The sequence below is a fragment of the Pseudopipra pipra genome, chromosome 2 (genome assembly GCF_036250125.1).
Source record: "Pseudopipra pipra isolate bDixPip1 chromosome 2, bDixPip1.hap1, whole genome shotgun sequence".
Lineage (NCBI taxonomy): Eukaryota > Metazoa > Chordata > Aves > Passeriformes > Pipridae > Pseudopipra > Pseudopipra pipra.
In genome coordinates, this window is record NC_087550.1 from 104,679,407 (window position 1) to 104,698,216 (window position 18,810).

Genomic DNA, 18,810 nt, shown 5'->3' on the forward strand with positions numbered 1-18,810 from the left:
AAATGGAATTCTTAAAGAGGAACTTAAAAACTGCAAGTGGATATATGCTAGTACTATTCAACTTTTTTTTCTTTTTTTTTTTTTTTTAGATCACCTTTTGCTGCTGTCACAGATTACTCAGTAACAAGAAATAATGTAATACAGCTCTGTCTGGAACTAACAACAATAGTACAACAGGTATGAGACAATTTGCTTAGCAATTTATTTTTTCCTCAATTGTAACTGCCTATTACTTTCTTGACGTAATTTTGTTTTACACTGTCTAGATCATTGTCTAACCAAATTAAGGGAATACTAGCACTTAGTAAATGCTTCCTAAAAATTCTGTTTCCTGGTTTTATAATACTAGTTTGAGTTGTACTATGTATATACCTCTCCATATCTCAATAGTAAGATTCATTTTGGGTTCTCTAGTCTAATATACTCACTATAAATTTGAGAAATTTACTTTATAGTTTGTATATTTAATTTCTTATATTTTGTCTTTAATTTTTAATTAGCTGTCTGGTTCAAAAGATCTGTGTATATTCGACTTTAGTAATCTACTTTTTCATACAGTTCATATCGTCTAGACACCTGTTAGGATGACACATGTTCCCACGGAGGTAGAATATTTTGAATACATTTTTGTACATACTGCCTTTAAGAAATCCAGAAGTAGATAATGAGAAGTTCTTGCTTAGCAGGCTTCATTTGGGAGTGGAATCCTGAGAACCTTCCCCACCCCACCCTGGTTTAGGTCTGTCTCTATCTGTGTGTTGTTCTGCTGAAATGAAAAATCTCTTTGCTGCCAAGCAGAAATTCAAGGGATTGTTTGCACTTGAGAAGATAGAGTGGAGAAAAAGGAGAGAGTGGGGTAGGTAGGAGGACTGAGACTTTTTCTGGTTTTCAGAAGCACCAGTCCAAACTACGAAAAACTAAACTTCTTCTCTGGCCTCTTGGTGTGACTTTGTATGATGATACTCTCCCTTTCCTAAAAGAAATGCGTTTTTCTCTAACCCTTTCATAAATGAGTGCAACACTGATGATTAGTTGTGTTTGCCTCCCAGCTGAGTTCGAGAGAAGCAGTATTACTAGTCCTGTGTGTTCAAGCCTGGGAAATGCAAATTTCTCATATTTAGATTTATTTTATTTTCGCTCTCAATTCTGTGTGTGGGTTTTGATTGGAAATGGAGCATGAGCTTTTCCCTCCCCGTTGACCACACAGTGTGAGGATGCCCCTTTGCTTTCCAGGCCCCAGGGGGGAGGGGTAATGCTGCCAGTCCATCCTTTGGCCGCCCTGTGCTCCCCACTGGGCTCCTCCCATCAGCCAGCCTCAAACAGGGATGGAAGTGCCAGCACTGATGGCTGTGGGAGAAGAGCCCAGGCCTTCAACTTCTTGGCTGCCTTTGGCATGACGTCTGTTTTGTGTCTGTTGGCCTGTGGCCTGTTGTGCTGTTGTTGAGTTGTGCGAAGGGATCGATAGGGTGGGAGAAATAGTCATGGAGGGCATCCCATCCACTTGTCCAAACGGGTCATTTTTCACAGAAGTAGTTGTGAATCACTGTCTAGTTTTTAATTTAGGGAAAGAGCCACCTGTCCATTTTCATGTGTCCGCGATTAGTGAGGAGGTGGGTAAAATAACAACTGCTGCGGTATTTCACAGGAAATAACTCAATATCGATTTATTTTCTTAAAAATTCATCCCTTTCCCTACTAATTCACTATGGTGTAGTTAAATATTTCTCTGTGTATATTTTTCAGTGTGAATGAAAGTAAATGTTATTATTTAATACTTTTGGAGAACAGCAGTTTTACGTTCTCCAAGAACAACATAACTCCCCAATCAGGAAGCAGTTCCTGAATCTACAGTTTGAAGTCAAAAGGAGCATTTATGTGTTTAAATTTAAGCATGCTCTGAAATCAAATTGGGCTGTAGTCAGAAGAATGATAATGAAAAATTCCATTAGTAGTCCCAAACACATGTGGTTTGATCTCTACTTAAAACAATTGCATTCCAATGTTGCATTTCAAATGTCTTAGCTGAGCTTTTTTTCTCTGTGACCATCGAGCACACCGAAAATCGTCATTGTGCTTTCTTAAGACTGTAAACTCAATCTTTCAGTATCACCTCAACAGGTGTTTTTTCTGTCTCGGAATCTTTCTCCTTTTGTATTAAAAGGAATTAAATTAAAATAATTTATAAATTTTTATAAATTTTTTTTGGTGAAAGACCTAGAAGGTAATGTTGCAATTTTTCTTTTAACAGCAGATAGCAGCTTTTTATAATGCTCAAAGGTTTATAAAAATATACAATCTACACATTTTATTAGCTCTGAATTTTTATGACATTAGTACTATTTAAAAATAGAACTCCAGTAACTGAGTTCCATGAGGATTTTTTTGTGTTGTTTAACCAAAAGTCAAAAAATGATTCTTTAATCAAGATGGAGGGTAAAAAGTGCTAAAATTACGGTGGCTTGCTTGATTTATTTTGCACCTTTTGTAGCTGATTGTAATATCAGTGTTTCTTCATAGAATTTAGTGATATTGAGTCGTGTCCCCCCCTATTATCAGCGCTAAATGGATAATTAAGAAAAAATTACAGAATTACATCCCACTTATAAGTATGAAGTCTAAGAAAATCTATTGAGTATTTGTGACTTTACCTTCAAATAATTAGCAAAGTTCGAGTTATAATAATTTCTTAGGGACAACTCTGGAATAAAATGCAGGAAGACACATACTTTGTTTTAACCATTCAATTGTCTATGTGTGTTGCACATTGCCCAGGACCTGATAGGCCAGTGTGCAGTGGATATTTGCCAATGGAAGCAGGTCCTTCAGAGCACTGCAAGTTACTGTAGCCTGCTTTGCATTTTCACTAATCATCTGCTTCTATGCAACTGCTTTATTTTGGCTTAGGGATTTTTTTCTCCCCCTTAGGATTTTAGGATATTATTTCATAGCCTCTTCCTGCAGGTTTTCACTCTTGATACCATCATCCTTGCTGATGGCTTATTTAATTCAGGGCTTGCATTCTTGCTCATTTTTATAATTAACTCTTCCCTTGCAGTAGAACACTGGAGGAAAAAAAAAGACAAACAAATTCATGAGACTATTATGATTTTTGCCACCATTTCCTTGCACTGTGCCTTTCTCTCCTACACTATCTGCCTCTCTATAGGAATCAAAGGCTGAGCATTATCTGTTCTGTCTGTTTCCTCTGCAATGAATAAAAAAGGCCTGTTCTTTCTTGATGATACAAGATAAATGTTAAAGGACTATGGGTGAACAGGTTGGGGGGGGGGTGAGATTGTTTTGGGTTGTGATTTGTTCGCCTTTGATTCATTCATGAATTTAGATTTGTGCCAACAGGATTGTTTCAGTCACAAACGCACATCAGGAAGAATGTGAGACGCTCTTGTCTTGATGGTGTTCATGAAGTCTTGCTATTGACTTAGTTGGTTGGATTGTTTAGCTTCAGAGAGTGCCAGGATTGTTTAGCTTCAGAGAGTGGTCATTTTAAGTGTGCTGGTTTTGTTTTAGAAAGGTAGCAGTAGCTACACAGATAACGTAAGGAACAGAAAATATCTTGCTTTCTTGGGCCATCTGTAGGTAGCTTTTACTATCATTCTCAATGCTTTTATTCCTTAGGAATTCATTAAAGTTTCACTTAAGAAGCTTTCTTCTTTAGAATTGAAACCCTGGAAATCTTGTGAATATCTGAAAAGTCTAATTTTATATTGACTTTGTAAGTTACCAGACATTTAAAGAAATCTTTGCTGCTGAACACCCTGTTTCTTTTATTGCTTTTTAATAGTGATCATTAGTAGCCCTCATCACATGTTTTTTACTTTCCTTAATCAGCTTTCACAATGATTTGCTGTGTTTATTTAGTTTTAAAACCACTAATGTTTGTCTTGCAGCTTTAATGTCTTGTGGGATTTACTTAGCAATGTGCTCCAGCAGAAGCATGGCTGTAGGCATGTAAATACTCCTCTGTAGAAGCTTCACTGCGTTTAGTTCTCTGCCTAAATACCATTTTAAAGAGGGACTGTGTGGTGGAAGTAATTCTCTGTAACAGGGGTGGAGATGGAGGGTAGTCACTTGGCTAACATGGATCTGTCTTGCATTGTTGTCACAGAGCACACTTCTGACATCAGCTGTCTCACAGCAACATTTGGAGGTAAACTCAGATTTTGAATGATGTGGGGTGACAACTTTAGTGATGCAGTTTGGGAGGTGGTGTCCAGGAGGGAAAATAGCAAAGAAAGACCAAGACAACCATCCGCAGATACTCTGTCTGGACATTATAGCCACCTGGGATTTGGAGCTAAAAACTCTGATATGGAGCACGTACAGAAGTGCCCTGTGCACTGCATCAGCTGAGGGATTTGGAACTTATTCCCCATTTAAAGACATTTGAGATACAAAAAAAAAAGTGTCAGTATACTCCTTGCCCCAGTGGATGCACTTCCCATGCCAGGGGGGTGTTCTTTGTTGGGCTTTTAGCCATTGCTATTTTTCAGATAAAAGCTATTGTAAAACATCAGAAGTTATTTCTTAAGTAATGCACTATTTTTGCGTACCATTGCAGTTTTTGTAATCAAATGTCTGTAACTTTAAGTGAGGAATCTTTCAAATATTAAACCTCACTGAGAAACATTACGTTCAGGCTTGTTTTCCACTTAAAAGGATAAAATGGAAATTTACTTTCTTAGCTCCCCTGCTCTGACTCTGAATCTAAATGTAGTATTATAAAATGGTTCTATTCATTTGGTAAGGACAATGTCAAATATATGAATGAAGAAGAATAATATCCTTAGTACTATTTTTACAAAGTATCTCTCTCATAATGTTTTCGATCACAATTCCTCACTTTTGTTTTAAGTCCTAGTTATTAAGGACTTTAAAGACTTGCTAAATATAGCTTAAAGTTTTTAAATTTCAAGTCATACCAAGTAGCTGATTTCCTCAGGTATCTTTAGCTAATAAACTGGTTTTAATAATTTAGTGATGTGACTCTTTTATTGGTTCCTCATTAAAGCCACTTTGTGCTTCCAGCTTGTTTATATTTTCAAAGCAACATGTGTTTGCTGTAAACAGCTATATATTAAATTTTCAAGACTTTTATTTGAATTTTCAACATTATTCCTTCCACCCTAACTCTATTATCAAATGCTTGGAGGAAAATCTTTGTTAGCCTACTGTGGTAATATTCCCCTCCCTCTTCTCTTCTTTAAATAAAAATAGTTCATGATGAGGAGGCCACATTCTTGAAGTTTAAAGTATATGTATACATAGTGCACTGTTTATACAAAATGCCCCCATTTTAGATAAGTGCACAAGTAGGGGGTAAGTGTACGAGTGGGTAGCTAAATAGATGTGGGGGAAAGTTAGAACCAAAAGCTCCCCTTGAAAATAATACCCAGGCAATATCTGCCTATATACATGACATCAAAAGGATGTTCATATGAGAGTGTTATAGCTCATTGTCAATAATGCTGACAGAAATTCAGGCTCACCTTGTATCCTTCAAGTGCTGCTCTTATGCAAGATTTTCTGTTGCATAAGGTTCAAAGCAGTCCTCAGAAGTTGTGGTGTTACTGGATACATGTTGTTCTGTGCAGTTGTTTTCTTGCAGTTGACTTTTAAAAGTCAATGTATAATGTATAAGCTAAAATAGAAATTAAAGGATTGTGGGAAATATGAGGCTGTTTTTTGTTTACAAGAAGCTACATCAAAGTTGTTTCAATTTATGCTCTTTAGTAATGTTTTTCTCTTTTTCATAGTAGAGTAGCTTATTTATCTATAGCACAATTTTACAGAAAATTTCAGCTGTAATTTAATGTAATGTAAAAAGTGCCTAAGGTACTTAGCATTGATGCCTTTTTATGATTCTGGTAGTTTCTTTCTGCTCTTTTATTATAATTCTTTTTTTTCCTCTTGAAATGGCTTACTTATAGATATATTGTCCTTTGATTTAAGTTTTGAAGTGCTTTTTGAAATGGAATTAGGCGTGGAATATCTTGAAGATTAAAATGTCAGTAATAGTCTATTGGGACTACTAATTTGATGACTCATTAGTTGTCATTGATATATATGCTCTAAAGAGGTGTGGAATTTTTTTTCCCAAACTTGTGAAACTACCACCCTGTAAAGCCCTGTGAATTTGTTAGCTGTATTTTCTCTTCCATTCTTAGAGAAAGTAGTTTCTTTACCTAGTGGATGGAAAGAAAAAACCAAAATAAAAAAAACACTGAAATATTCAAAAGAATGCTGAGTATGTAGGAAGCTGAGCGACCAGAAAGCAAAAAATGGGTTGGTGTTGCCTTGATTGGAGTTCTTTTTTTTTGGTTGTTTTTCTTCCAGATTGATGATTGACAGTCTCTGAACATGGGGGAAAATTAAACACAAAGCAGAATAATTTGTGAAAAAAGGACTAGTCTTTTTGATGGGGCATATGGTGGTAAACCAATGCAGCTGTTAAATTTTTCCAAGAAAATGATCCTAACTGGGTCAAGGTGACAGTGAGAGTCAGGGACTGTTGAGTTAACTCATGCACTCATGGAAGCACTTGCAGAAAGTAGCAGAAAGTTGGTGGAAACTGAGATGAAGTGTAGACAGAGGGGGAAGTGTGTTTTCATATCTCATATGTTTCCTTTAAATAAAAGCTTTTTTTCTTAGACGGATTGTTGTGGGCACTGTGTCAGTGTGTGCTGAGTGGCATCACAGTTGCCCTTTGAATACAGTCAAAGAGAGGATATGCAATGCTTACTATGTAATTCTTTGTAAATGGCAAATTGAATGACTAATGATGATCTATTAAGATTATGTTGGTCATATCAGTAGATTTGAAGACTAAGACTCTGCATTTCTTTTAGTTTGGAAACTGATTTCCCTTCCCAGAGGCAGTATGATCTCTGTAACCAGGTGCAGTGAAGCAAGATTCGACTTCAGTGTAGTGAAGTACAGAAACCATGTGTTGCTAAGTGGCTGTAAAAGCCTTAGGCATGAAAAAGTGTTGTGTCTGTCTTTATTTCAGGAACATGTGTGTGTTCATTTGCTTAAGTCCATTAAAAATACATAAACCATTTCAGACGGTCCATTATGAAACATTCAATTTATGATTGAGCCTGAAATGCCACTTACCTAAATATCATTACTTTTTTCAAGTTCAATTAATTTCATTTCCTCTGTTGGCAAAATAGCTACCTAGGCTAAATATGAAACATGAAATATTTTGCTGTAATTTTGTTTTATAAACCAGAATTCTTTCTCGTGGCAGTACTAGAGGAATAGCAGAATTGAAAAATTAAGAAGTTATTTACCTCTAAATTGTCTTGGAAGTGACATTGAAAACTTAAGAACTGCACAACACATCATGCTACAAGCTCTATTTTACATGTCAGTTATAAAAGATAAGAGGTTTAAATGCATGATGCTTATGTAGAAGTGTGGAAAAAAGGGTGTTTCGACTGTTTTTTCTCCTTCAGATGGACCATTTTTGCCTCAATTTCAATCTCTCATCTGTTGATAGCTTCAGTGGATTTTATTTGTACCTGCTGAGAATGTCACCAAGTAGAGAAATCACCTGAACAGCTGAAATTCAATTTAGACCATGTAAGCACTTAAATTCCGGAGGGATATATGAGCAACTATCAGTGTGATTTTAGTCAGTGCTAAAATACTGGCTGTAGTTTCTGACCTAATGGTATACTGGCTCATTTTAGAAACAAGGAAGAAGTGTAACTCTCTATATGCAAAGTAAGAATTAATATGTGACCAGATCCCTAGGGAAAGCAAGATGATGCCTTTTATAGGAGGAAGGGTAGAAATAATTGGAAATGAAAAATGACTTCAGAAAGATAGAATAAAAGAGCTTAGTGTACCCATTGCATCTCTCTTAATCCAGAGAGCAATTTTGCCCAGTGGTTGTTTGATCTGTGGGTGATTTATGTAAGTTGTATTAAATTTCTACATGAAGTATTCTGTTACTATGGTGATAGGTGCCACTCCACACAGATTGTTTAAATAAAATTAAAGCAATTCTTTGTACTCAGTAGGCAGGGTAATTGCTATTAGTTTGTACACAAAGGTTATGAACTTAGAGTACCTCAGGTTTATTACATTTTCAGGGAAAGGCTCTAGACTTTTAGAAACATTTATGTAGGTTGCGTAAGAAATGTTCTTTTTTGTAGCATTTATTTAGTAGCTTGCATTGTATTTTTCCAATAGAGATTTTTTTCCTCTCCCCTTACTTTGTTAAAAGATGTGTGCTCACCATTCTGCTTCTCCCATCCCTGTCAGTCCTTATGCATGTTTCTGATGGGGGAGGACAGAGTGGGTTCTGCAGGTAGAGGTGAGTTCTGGCTTCAGTGTGGAGGGGAAGGGAATAATAATAGAGTGAGGATGCCCTAGACCCAGTGGCAAGGAACTGCAGGGATTGAATAACTGTGGTGTGAGAAAGAAAGCAAATATTTCTGAACGGCAATGGGAATAAAATCGACAGGATTTGTGTGGGAAGTGAAGAGGAGTTGAAAATGGCACCCAGGTTGTGAGCTTGTGGGACATAAGGTGGTGGAGCTGTTGACAGAGACTGGGAAAGAAAGGGAGAACAGGGAGCGTTTGGGAAGAAACGTGATTTCAGCTTTCCAGCACACTGTGTTAGGGCTGGTGGCAAATATCCAGAAGGAGATTCTGAACTGTGAATGTGAACAGAAGGGACGAGAGATCTGTGACTCATCTGCACAGAGATGATAATTAAAGCAGCATGATTTTAGGAGGCTGCTGAGCAACAGGGAAGAGGTTGCGGAAAAGGGGAGAGCTGAGGATAGAGCTCCCTGGGACTGTGGCAGTCAGAACAGCCATGATGGGAGACTTTTGGAGCAGCTCAGTGGAAAGAAAGTCGTGGAAAGAGCATATTTTGGGATGGTTACTTAGAAATACAGTGTAGTAACAACATCTGTGTAATTTTAAAAATTAATTTTGTATGGCAGTAGCCAAGGATTGTCTGTGGAAGCACTGGGTGTTGTATAGCTTAGAGGGGCTTGCTATTGCATTTTAGGTAAAAGACAGGAAAAAAGTATTTCCTTTCTCCCTCCCTCTGTTCCAAAAGTGTAATTGTCAGTGTCCCCAAAGCCATACCTTTTGTATCCAAAGACCTGCTAGGCCTCTCAAAATCTAAGATGTGGTAAAACACCTCAGGAAGCCTCTGACTGTGTCATGCTCTTATTTCTTTGCATGTTGCCAGAAGAGAACATAACCTGCTTGCCAACTTCTGTAGCTTTTGGAGTATTTAAGAGTTTTTTGGTTTTGTAAAGGGAGTTGGAGGGGAGGGGATTGAACAGAGCTGTATATTTTGCCAATTTGTGTTCTACTATTGCAGTGATTACCCAGACATACTTGTAAATCACAGTCTGAGCAGGGTTCCATGGTGTCCATCAGTTTTTTAATCATCATGAAATATAGAACACAGCATTTTGTCATAGCCAACCATATCCTGGCCTGCTTCAAAAGCAGTGTGACCAGCAGATTGAGGGAGGTGATTCGCCCCTCTCATGAGACCCCACCTGCAGGGCTGCACCCAGCGCTGGGGCTCCCATGTAAGAAGGGTGTGGACCTGGTGGAGCAAGTCCACGAAGATGATCAGAAGACTGGAGCACCTCTCCTATGAGAGAGGTGGGTGAGTTGGGGCTGTTCAGCCTGGAGAAGAGAAGGCTCCAGGGAGACCTTATAGCTGCCTTTCAGTACCTAAAGGGAACTATAAGAGAGCTGAAGACAGAATTTTTACAAGGGCATGTGGGGATAGGACAAGGGGTAATAGTTTTAAGCTGAAAGAGAGCAGGTTTAGATTACATATAAGGAAAAAATTTTTCACTGTGTGGGTCATGAGACACTGAACAGGTTGCCCAGAGGAGTTGTGGATGCCCCATCCTTGCAAGTGTTCAAGGCCAGGTTGGATGGGGCTTTGAGCAACCTGGCCTGGTGGGTGACACCCCTGCTCATGGCAGTGGTATTGGGACTAGATGATCTTTAAGATCCCTTCCAACCCAAACCATTTTATGATATCAATCAAGTTTATTATTTTAAAGCTGCAATTGTTTTTTCCTGCCATCAGCTGTATTGGATGTATTTTCTATGTATTTTCTAATTTTAGTGAAACACTAAATGAACTCAACCTGTCTTACCCTTGTACCAGTGGCTTGGTCCAAGAAAAGCAATGAAGGGTAATAATAAATCAACGTATACTGGAAGTTATAAGACTATTGCCTTCTTCATGTGTTGGCAAAGCTTTAGACTTTGTCATCATTGTTTTTGAGAACTTCTGTGAGAACTCTCAGTGACAATTCCAGCAAACCTCAGTCTTGTGGCTCTCTTGCCAGTGCTGAATTGGGCAGAATTCAAACCAAATGAGCCTTTCTAGAGCCAATGGCATAAGTTCCCTAGAGCTAGTGACACTTGAACAGTCTCAGAGTAGGCTCCTTGAAGCCAGAACAACTTATTTTTCATGGTGTGGTACTGAGTCTGAAGGGGCTGGGAGTTATGTCTGAGCATTCTCAAGTTAATTTTTTATTGTTGCTAAGTAGCAAGACCGACAGATCATCCATTTGACTTATACTGCTATTAAAGGATTCAGTTACAGTTTTAATCAATTTGAGAAGCAAAGGGATTTAAAGGATAGCTTGGTTTAATTCCAACCAATGGCTACATTGCTCGAGAGAGATTTTTATGCCAAAGATTTGGCAATGCGTGAGAGTCTGAACCCTCTTTTAGCAATCATGTAATTCATTATTTTTGTTACAAATAGAGTACTGGAGTTACATAGTCTAGAGCATTTTGCATGACTTCAAAAACAATGGTGACAGCAATTCTATCAGACATCTGTTTTTAAGCAGTACATAAAATCTAGCTGGTGCCCTCTTGAAACTAGACATGGAAGATGAGTGCAGTTGCTCATGAAAGATGCATTTCCCAGGCGATTTTACTACCACTTTTAAAATGGTGTTCCTAACACAATTGCCTACATTTTTATCTGAAAAATGCTAGAAAAAAACCAGTGCAATATACATATACATACAAATACAATATACAAATACATACATGTCAATTGCCTTCATCTAAGTTCAGTTGGACTGCAGAGGAAAATAAATGAAAAAAACAGGGAAGAAGTTCCACCAGAAGTGACTTGAAAGCTGCCTGGAGAATGAATAATCTCATGGCAAGCTCTTGTTCTTTACAAGTTGCTCCAGTTTACTCCATCACACAACCTGCTTCTGGGCAATGCCACTATCATATGAATTTATAAAGGACATTTTTTGGCTAACATGTTACCTGAGAATTGGGAGATGTGGGGTTTGTTGCTGAAAATCATATAACCTGCTTCTGTATCAGTTCTGCCTAAGAAATTGCCTTGCCTTGTAAGAAAAAATAGATTACATATACATGAGCACCTAAAGCATTCTGCTGAACAAAAAATTACAGTGAAAGAAGTCCATGCTGTCTCTTGAGCATTTGGATCTAAGGATTAGTAGAAATGCTGAAATGTTGCTGAAAGAAATAATGCACATATTTATGCATTTCTCTCAATTTTTTATCCATTAACTATTTGTATGTATGTATTTTATTTTTTTAACTAGCATAATTTTATTCTGAAGTTAAATTATGGAGTTGACAGGAACTTAAAGACTGCCAAGAGTGCAGTGCAGCAGCTGCCTAGAATATGTGGCAAACCCATGAATAATAATAATAATAGTAGTAGTAGTCGTAATAATGATGGTATGTTTTGAGAGTATAGCCTGCAAGTATCCTGAGAGGTGTGTTTGATAGGTAATTGCAATAGGTAATTTGACAGGTTGCCAACTTGAACTTGTACACCAGATCATGTGTATGCAAAAATAGAAGTGTTTTCTGTTGAATAGTTATCCCATAGTTACAGTGCTAGAGAACTGCATGAACATTTTTTTACCTATGGGATATGTGAGCAGTAGGATGAGTTGGCAGATCTTCTGTATCTCACTACTTCACATTTTGAGTCAAGATTTAATTGACTTGGGTGCAAAGAAAACAAAGGATAGGAAAAGTGCTAGTGTAATTAGCTGACTCCATTCCCCACTTCTGTGACATACGAAGACAAATGTTGAAAAAGAAGATAATAACAGTGAGGGTAGAACTAAAAAAAAATGGAAAAATATACCATCATAAACACTGCTTTTGAAAAGAAGTCCACAAATATTTGTATTTTATGTATGTTGTTTCACATGTGGTTTGTTCTAGCGATGTCTGGGGTAGGCCACAGTGATACGTGTACATTTTGCAGCATTGCCACAAGCCAGTGCTGTCTAATTCGATGGGTTTAATTTAAATGTGCTTAGTAATTATTTCTTATGACATTATGGTAGGATCTGTGCAGATAAAACTCACAATTTGTTCTGTAGAAATAATGCAGAATTGTGGTTATGAAGGTCAGAGCTTCTGGAAGAAATAAGTGATGCCTCTCAGCTGCAGTGTAGTGTAGATCTTGCTACCTTGCCTGGTAGTCTTAAAATTAGATTTTAAAACTATACCGGGATTGAAAATGCAGAAGAATCCTCTTCCTGATTTGTGTGGTTTGTTCTTGCTCTTCTTATTTTTCTCCCTTACTGCTTTTCTTTTTATTTCCAGTTTTGGACCTTATGTTTCCCTTTTTTTGGGATATTAGCCTAGTTCCAGCTGTCTCCACAAAGGTCACTTTTGCCATTCTTTATGCATGAGGCAAGCTGGAGAGAGTGACTATGAAAATCTGATATTAGTAATAAACTTGTTCTCTCATGTTTCCCTTTTATGTCCCTCTTTTTGTGGATGACACTGTCCCATTTTTCTCTCTCAAGCTGCTTATGGCCACTATTTGACTGTCTTCAGGAAATGTAAATTAACACTTCTTTTGTTGCTTTATTAGCAATCTGTGTCATTAATCTTCTAGAAAATAATCCACATTTAGAAAATAACATTATACTGTTTCAACTGAAGCTTTATTTGGTTGGTTAGAAGATCATATAGCCTAGCTTCAGTTATAGTATGGGAGTGAATGTATATAGTAAAGTTCAGAGAATAAACAGGTAAAAGTAATATATCTCGTCCTTGCTGTAACTGTGTATTTCAGTTCAGAGATAATCACAGTATTGTTTAACTAAGTGAATAGCAAATTTTTATCTTGTGTAGGAGTAAAGCTTGGTTGCAGATTTTTATGTGTGTTCTTGCTTTTCTGAAGTAGAAAAAAGTTAATGTTAAACTTGCATATGATCTGTTTCTTACCTTAATTGCAATGTTTTGATACTGTAGTTAAACAGATATTTAAGAAAATCTTTCAGGAGTAAGATATAGGCTTGTATGGAAAGAAGAGGCATTTTCCAGGTGTGGGTGGTATGCTACTAAGAATAAAAAATTATTTCTAATTGCATAATTAGAGACTTTTTATAGTTCTCAAGTGCTTTAAGCTTTTTTAGTTGAATTAAAATGGGTATGAAAAAGTAATAACTGTAAATGGTAAAGGCCCCCAGTAATTTGCATTCAGCTTATCATGCCACCTAAGGGATGTTTGCAGAGGGTGGGCACAGTTATCTTCAGCACTTGCTTAAAGATAAAGCACAAGGCAGCCAAAGGGAAATGAGCTGTTGCCTATGACAGAAAGTGACTTGTGGCTTTTGCTCTTGGGGCCGTTCAGAAGCAGCCTCAGCCCTCATCTCTAGGGATGGCTGCAGGGAAACGAGCTGCAGGGATCAGCGTGGTGACCTTTTCCTAGGTTTCTTTGAATCCTAGACTTCAGGGCTGCTCTGGTCTATGGCTCTTTACATTCCTGCATGTTTCCCCGAGTTCATGCTTAAATTATGTTTGGTTGGATATCAATCATGTATGGAAAAAAATATATTTTGGAATTGTTTGTGGTTTTTTTACCAAAACATTGCATTCGCTCTCCTCCAGTTTTTCTGTCTTTTGTGGTTTACAGAACTGTTAATTTTTCTCTTGCCTGAATATGAAGATGTAATATCAACAGTCTGCTGTCTGCTATGTAATGAACTCATTTAGCAGTTCCTCTTCCCAGACCCTGAATTTGTAGGGAATTATATGTTGAGAAGTTAAGGGTGAATCTGTTCACAGACTGGATGCCTGAGAAGTTTTCTACTTGTTTTACTGTTTTTTGTGGATTCAGAAATATTTGAATATTTTATATATATACATATATACTCCTGGTTTGCTGAAAATAAGCATATATGGCTTCCTTCGTGATCATGGAAGAGATTAATTTCAAGGATTTAGCGGTATTTCTCTGTTATTCACTACATATAGAGTATTTGAGAACCCAGAATCCTTCTTCCTTTAGTCTCAGACAGTATCCTCTCTAAGCTGAATGTTTAAACTTATAGTAAATTCTTCTTATTAACAATGAAATAATTATGTCTGCTTAAAAGCACTTTTTTTTTGTTCTTCAATATAAATGTTGCAATCTCTTCCTGCTATTTTTGCAAAATGATTCATAAGAAACCATGCAGAAAATAGATGTATCCAGATTGAAAATGTTACATGCCCTCCCACATATAACAATGAAATGTGTGTTTTGCTACTAAGATTGCGAATACTTCATTGATGTCTGCATATAATTAAATGTGTTAGATTTTCTTTCTGGCTATACTTACTAGCAAATGTTTCCTGAATGCCAACAGCTGTTATTAGGAAAATGCTCCCTGATCAACCTGCTACTTCTGCATGGGTTGCTTTATATAAAGCTTAAGAACACATTGGCTTTTCTTGCCTGAGTAACACTGGAAATGTTTCATGGATTAAAAGTCCATTCTTTTTAAAACAGTTGCATATAAAAAAAGTTCTTTTTCTAGCATGATAAACTGATTTTAAAACGAGACTTTAAACATGAAAACTTCGTCCCATTTTTCATGTGGTTTATTAGATAGGTCATAAAGCATCTGTTCTAAACAGAGCTTGCATTAATTACCGTAAAAAGTTACTCTTAAAAAAGAGTGGTTCTTTCACCAACGTTGGTTGTCTTTCATGTACTCTCTGCCTTGCTAACTCCATTTCTTTATATCCACTGAGATTTTGGCCTGTCAGAAAAACTTGCACAGTCCCAGACTCCTGTCTGTTAGTCTTGCCTATAGAACCTGCCTCAAACGCTACATAAGGTGACAAGAATGTACATGAAGTCCCCAGCAGGCTGTGTGTAACAAGAGAGTCTGCCTCAAGTTTCCTGTGTGTTTTATTTGGCGTTTCTCCTCCCTCCCATGTCATGCTATGTTATAAACAATCAACATGTGCAAACATGTCAGTTCAGCTCAGCAAGAATTGTTCATCTTAGTTTCCTTTCTTAGTCATTTAAGACTATTGGTGGTATCTCTGTTTTTCAGTGTTACCACTACAAGCAGGTAATTTTTGTCCGTGGTCAGGGGTGACCAGTTGAAGGCACTTGTCAGGTATACATGGGACTAGCAGGTATGTGGCAAAAGGATGTAAGGTGGAGAAAGAGCATTATCTGTCTCAAGGAAGGAAGCAACAAGAACTAGGGAATAGATATAAACATTTACCAGTATTGCCTTTCTGTGGTGGCTTCACACTTTGGTTACCTGAATCTTTTCATTCTGTCCAAGTCTTTGAAATATTTCATTTCATCCTAAGGACTTTTCAATTCAGTTGAATTCTTTTTAATGATAAATCAAGGAAGGAGGAATGATTGGACCAACTTAACCTACCTTTTCTGCTTTACTTTTTTCAGGATTGCACAGTATATGAAACAGAGAATAAAATTCTTCATGTGGTAAGTAGTGTTTGGATTTCTGTTAAAAAATGTATTTGTATAGACCACATAGAATTTTAGAGCTGTGTGGTTCGTGCTTTTTGTATGCAGTGCCAGTGTGATAATGAACTAGTCTGAATATGACCGAGTGAATGTATAGAACTACTTGTGGATAGGTCATGATGTTACAAACCTGTCATATGAGAAGCCAGGAACTTTGCAAGGGTTTGTCTGAAAACTGCACCTAAGTTTTAGATATTAATTTCTGTTTCATGTTGTGGCTGAGCTTTAGTGAGTACTAAATTAACCCAGATCTTGTTTCTAAAAGTTAGAAATGAAGATAATATCTCTCAGAGTGAATAATGAGTTGGCTTAATTTATTCACTATATTTCACATTTTCATATTATACTGGTCTTATTATAGATCTTAAGGAAGAAAATACTGCATTTCTTTATTTTAAAAGGTGAACTTCCCAGTAAATTTTGCAGTGCTTTTTTCCCCTTTTTTTTCCTATTGCTTCCATATCAAAGGCTTGACAGGCTGAGTTCTATAAGCTTTTGATACTTTGGTTTCACAGTGATGTGGAAATAATAAGTCTCCTTGTATTTTTAAATTTCACACATTTAAATTTAAATTGGGACACAATGAATTAGCAAATTTATTGAGCTTGTCTATGCTAGGCCAATCTCTACAAGTATATAAGTAAGGAGGTTTTTAATTGCATAATCTTGGCAGAGGTTAAAGTGCTATAAGTTTGAAATCATTATATATAGCCTGGTTTTCAAAACATGTTTGTTGTCTGCTATAAGAGATGAGAGTTCTGACATCTGCTACATACAGTGTATAAATTTTACAAATCAGCAGAAAGGACTGTTAAGGCAGTGTTTAGAGTTAATACATGCTTCAACAGACAATTTTGAGGAAACTGAAAGCTGACCAAAAAGCAATTGGTGACTAAATAAGTAAAAGACAGGATTTGACATCATATTTCAAATTTGAAAGGTAGTATTTTACACATGCAGCTGAAAAGGTTGATGATAAATTGGAATTGAAAGCAGTCACCTCTCTCCTTGGAAGACAGAAAAATGTGTTGTAGGTTTAGCCCGTTAGATAATCTGGGGGGAGCAATCTAACAGTAGATTAAAAAAGAGGATAGGAGCAGACTGCTGGATCAAAGTAGTAGATTTTTGTCCACATTACCTCTTTGTGGTCCAGTGGTTTACTTCATGTTGAACTTGTGTTCTGAGTTGAATATCTTCATTGTTCACATGGTGAGAAGTGTTACTTTGGCCTGTTGTGCTGTGGTTAAGGGCTGGAGCTCTGTAAGCACACATCTCCTGTGGGAATGCTGCCCTGTTTCCCCTGGAGCGAGCCTACTGAGTTCCAAGTTGGAGAGCAAGAAGATGCAGTGGGCACAGAGGGGTTTGTGAGACCATTCTTCCACTATTGAAGTGCAAACGTGGAAACCTCCAAGGTTTATCTGTCACTGAGTCTTCATATCTTCCTCTGAAGCATGTTGAAGTAGGCAACATCCCTCGCCAAAAGCAAGATCCTCAAATAAATGACTAATTGGTTTGCTTTAATTAGGTAGGGCCAGAAAATAGTTCAGGTGTTCATATTCTAAAGGCAGTAGTTTCTTTTGAAAAGCAGATGAATGCCTTCTTTCCTTCAGAAGTGGCAGTGTGGGTGTTCATGTGGAGATTGCTGAATCACCTTGTGCATAGATCGTATGTTTTAACGTCAGTTCATGTATTCCCATGTTAGCTCTCTGGGTATCACTGAGATATTTTAAGAAATGGTGTTCTGTGGAGATGGACCTCTATAGCTTCAGCTTATATTCCAGAAAGAAATATTTTTGTTTGTTCCAAGCAATTTCGAGTTTTTTAGAAAAGCGTTTTGATTGCCACTCATAGTATTAGGTTAAGTATTAAACTAATCTCTGTTATTCAAGTAAACACGTAGAATGTATCTAAAGGAAAAAGGTCTAATTGAAGAATTACAAAGTTTTAAGAAGAAATTACCTACTTAAACTTGTTTATTTCTTCTAAATGGAGTTCCAAGATGTGTCTGGGGAAAAAATGTCTCTTCTACAACTTTTTGCCCCAGGATTGTAGGAGTGTTGAAACAATTATTTTAAAGACAACTATATTTCTCAAAGTTTTGATTTTTTCCCTGTGACTTTATTCACAGAAACACTTGGTTTCTGTGGAATAAGAAACATAAAACCACACACAAATAATGTGTTGGGTTTTGCTCATTAAAATATTGATATTTCTGAAATATGCATGGATACAGAGAAGTGCTTCATATTTCTGCCACTTTATTTCTCTGTATGTTTTTTCCAGATTAGATTTTGCTCAGTAAGCAATGTAATAAATAAATAGTTAAATAATAATAATAATTTGTTGATATAACCAGAAAGTAAATTGCACCACAAAATAATACCAACAGAAGTAGATGGCTATAGAAAATATTAATTTTAGAAGAACAGGTTTTAAAATACACTGAGCCTAAATATGAAGGGATAAGCCACAGGTGTAGTATTTACTTCAAAACTTAGTCTGCTCTTGCTAGTTTATATTTAGAATCTTTGTATTGATTTAGCTTAAGATGGTAAAATGTTTATAAAACTGATCAGCTTAAAAGGTTGTCAGTTCTGCTTATTTGGGGAATTATAAGTTAATCGTTGCAAAAGTGTAAATGGAGCTTTAAAATATTTGAAGAATTGATTCCATCCAGCTGTTCAAGGCTGTATGTGATGGAAATATCCAGTACAGATTAATCCATATGAAGCAGTAAAGTATTAAAGGGAGCGCAAAGCGAGAAGGACTAATTATAGAAAGTAGAAACCAGGCTCTGGTCAGATTAATAATAAGTTTTAACTGAAAAATTTTAATAGTCTTTCTTTTAAGTATTTTAGTTTAATTCCATAAAAAAAGAGAATGTTTTCCTAAGGAATTTCACTCTTTTAAAATTGGGCTGCATTTCCTGCAAAATGAAAATGCAGTTTTATTGAGTTGGGAAATGGTAGAAAGTGAATCTGCAG

General features: G+C 36.7%; 1 protein-coding gene across 8 annotated transcripts in view; it reads left to right on the forward strand.

The window, feature by feature from the left end:
* Positions 1–18,810, forward strand: part of CNKSR2 (connector enhancer of kinase suppressor of Ras 2) — a 208,311-nt gene that overhangs the window by 60,847 nt on the left and 128,654 nt on the right. For all 8 annotated transcript variants that reach the window (XM_064646764.1, XM_064646766.1, XM_064646765.1 and 5 more), the window contains exons 4-5: positions 90–177; positions 15,743–15,784. In XM_064646764.1, coding sequence (XP_064502834.1) covers positions 90–177; positions 15,743–15,784 — 130 coding nt within the window. The remainder of the gene's footprint in view (positions 1–89; positions 178–15,742; positions 15,785–18,810) is intronic.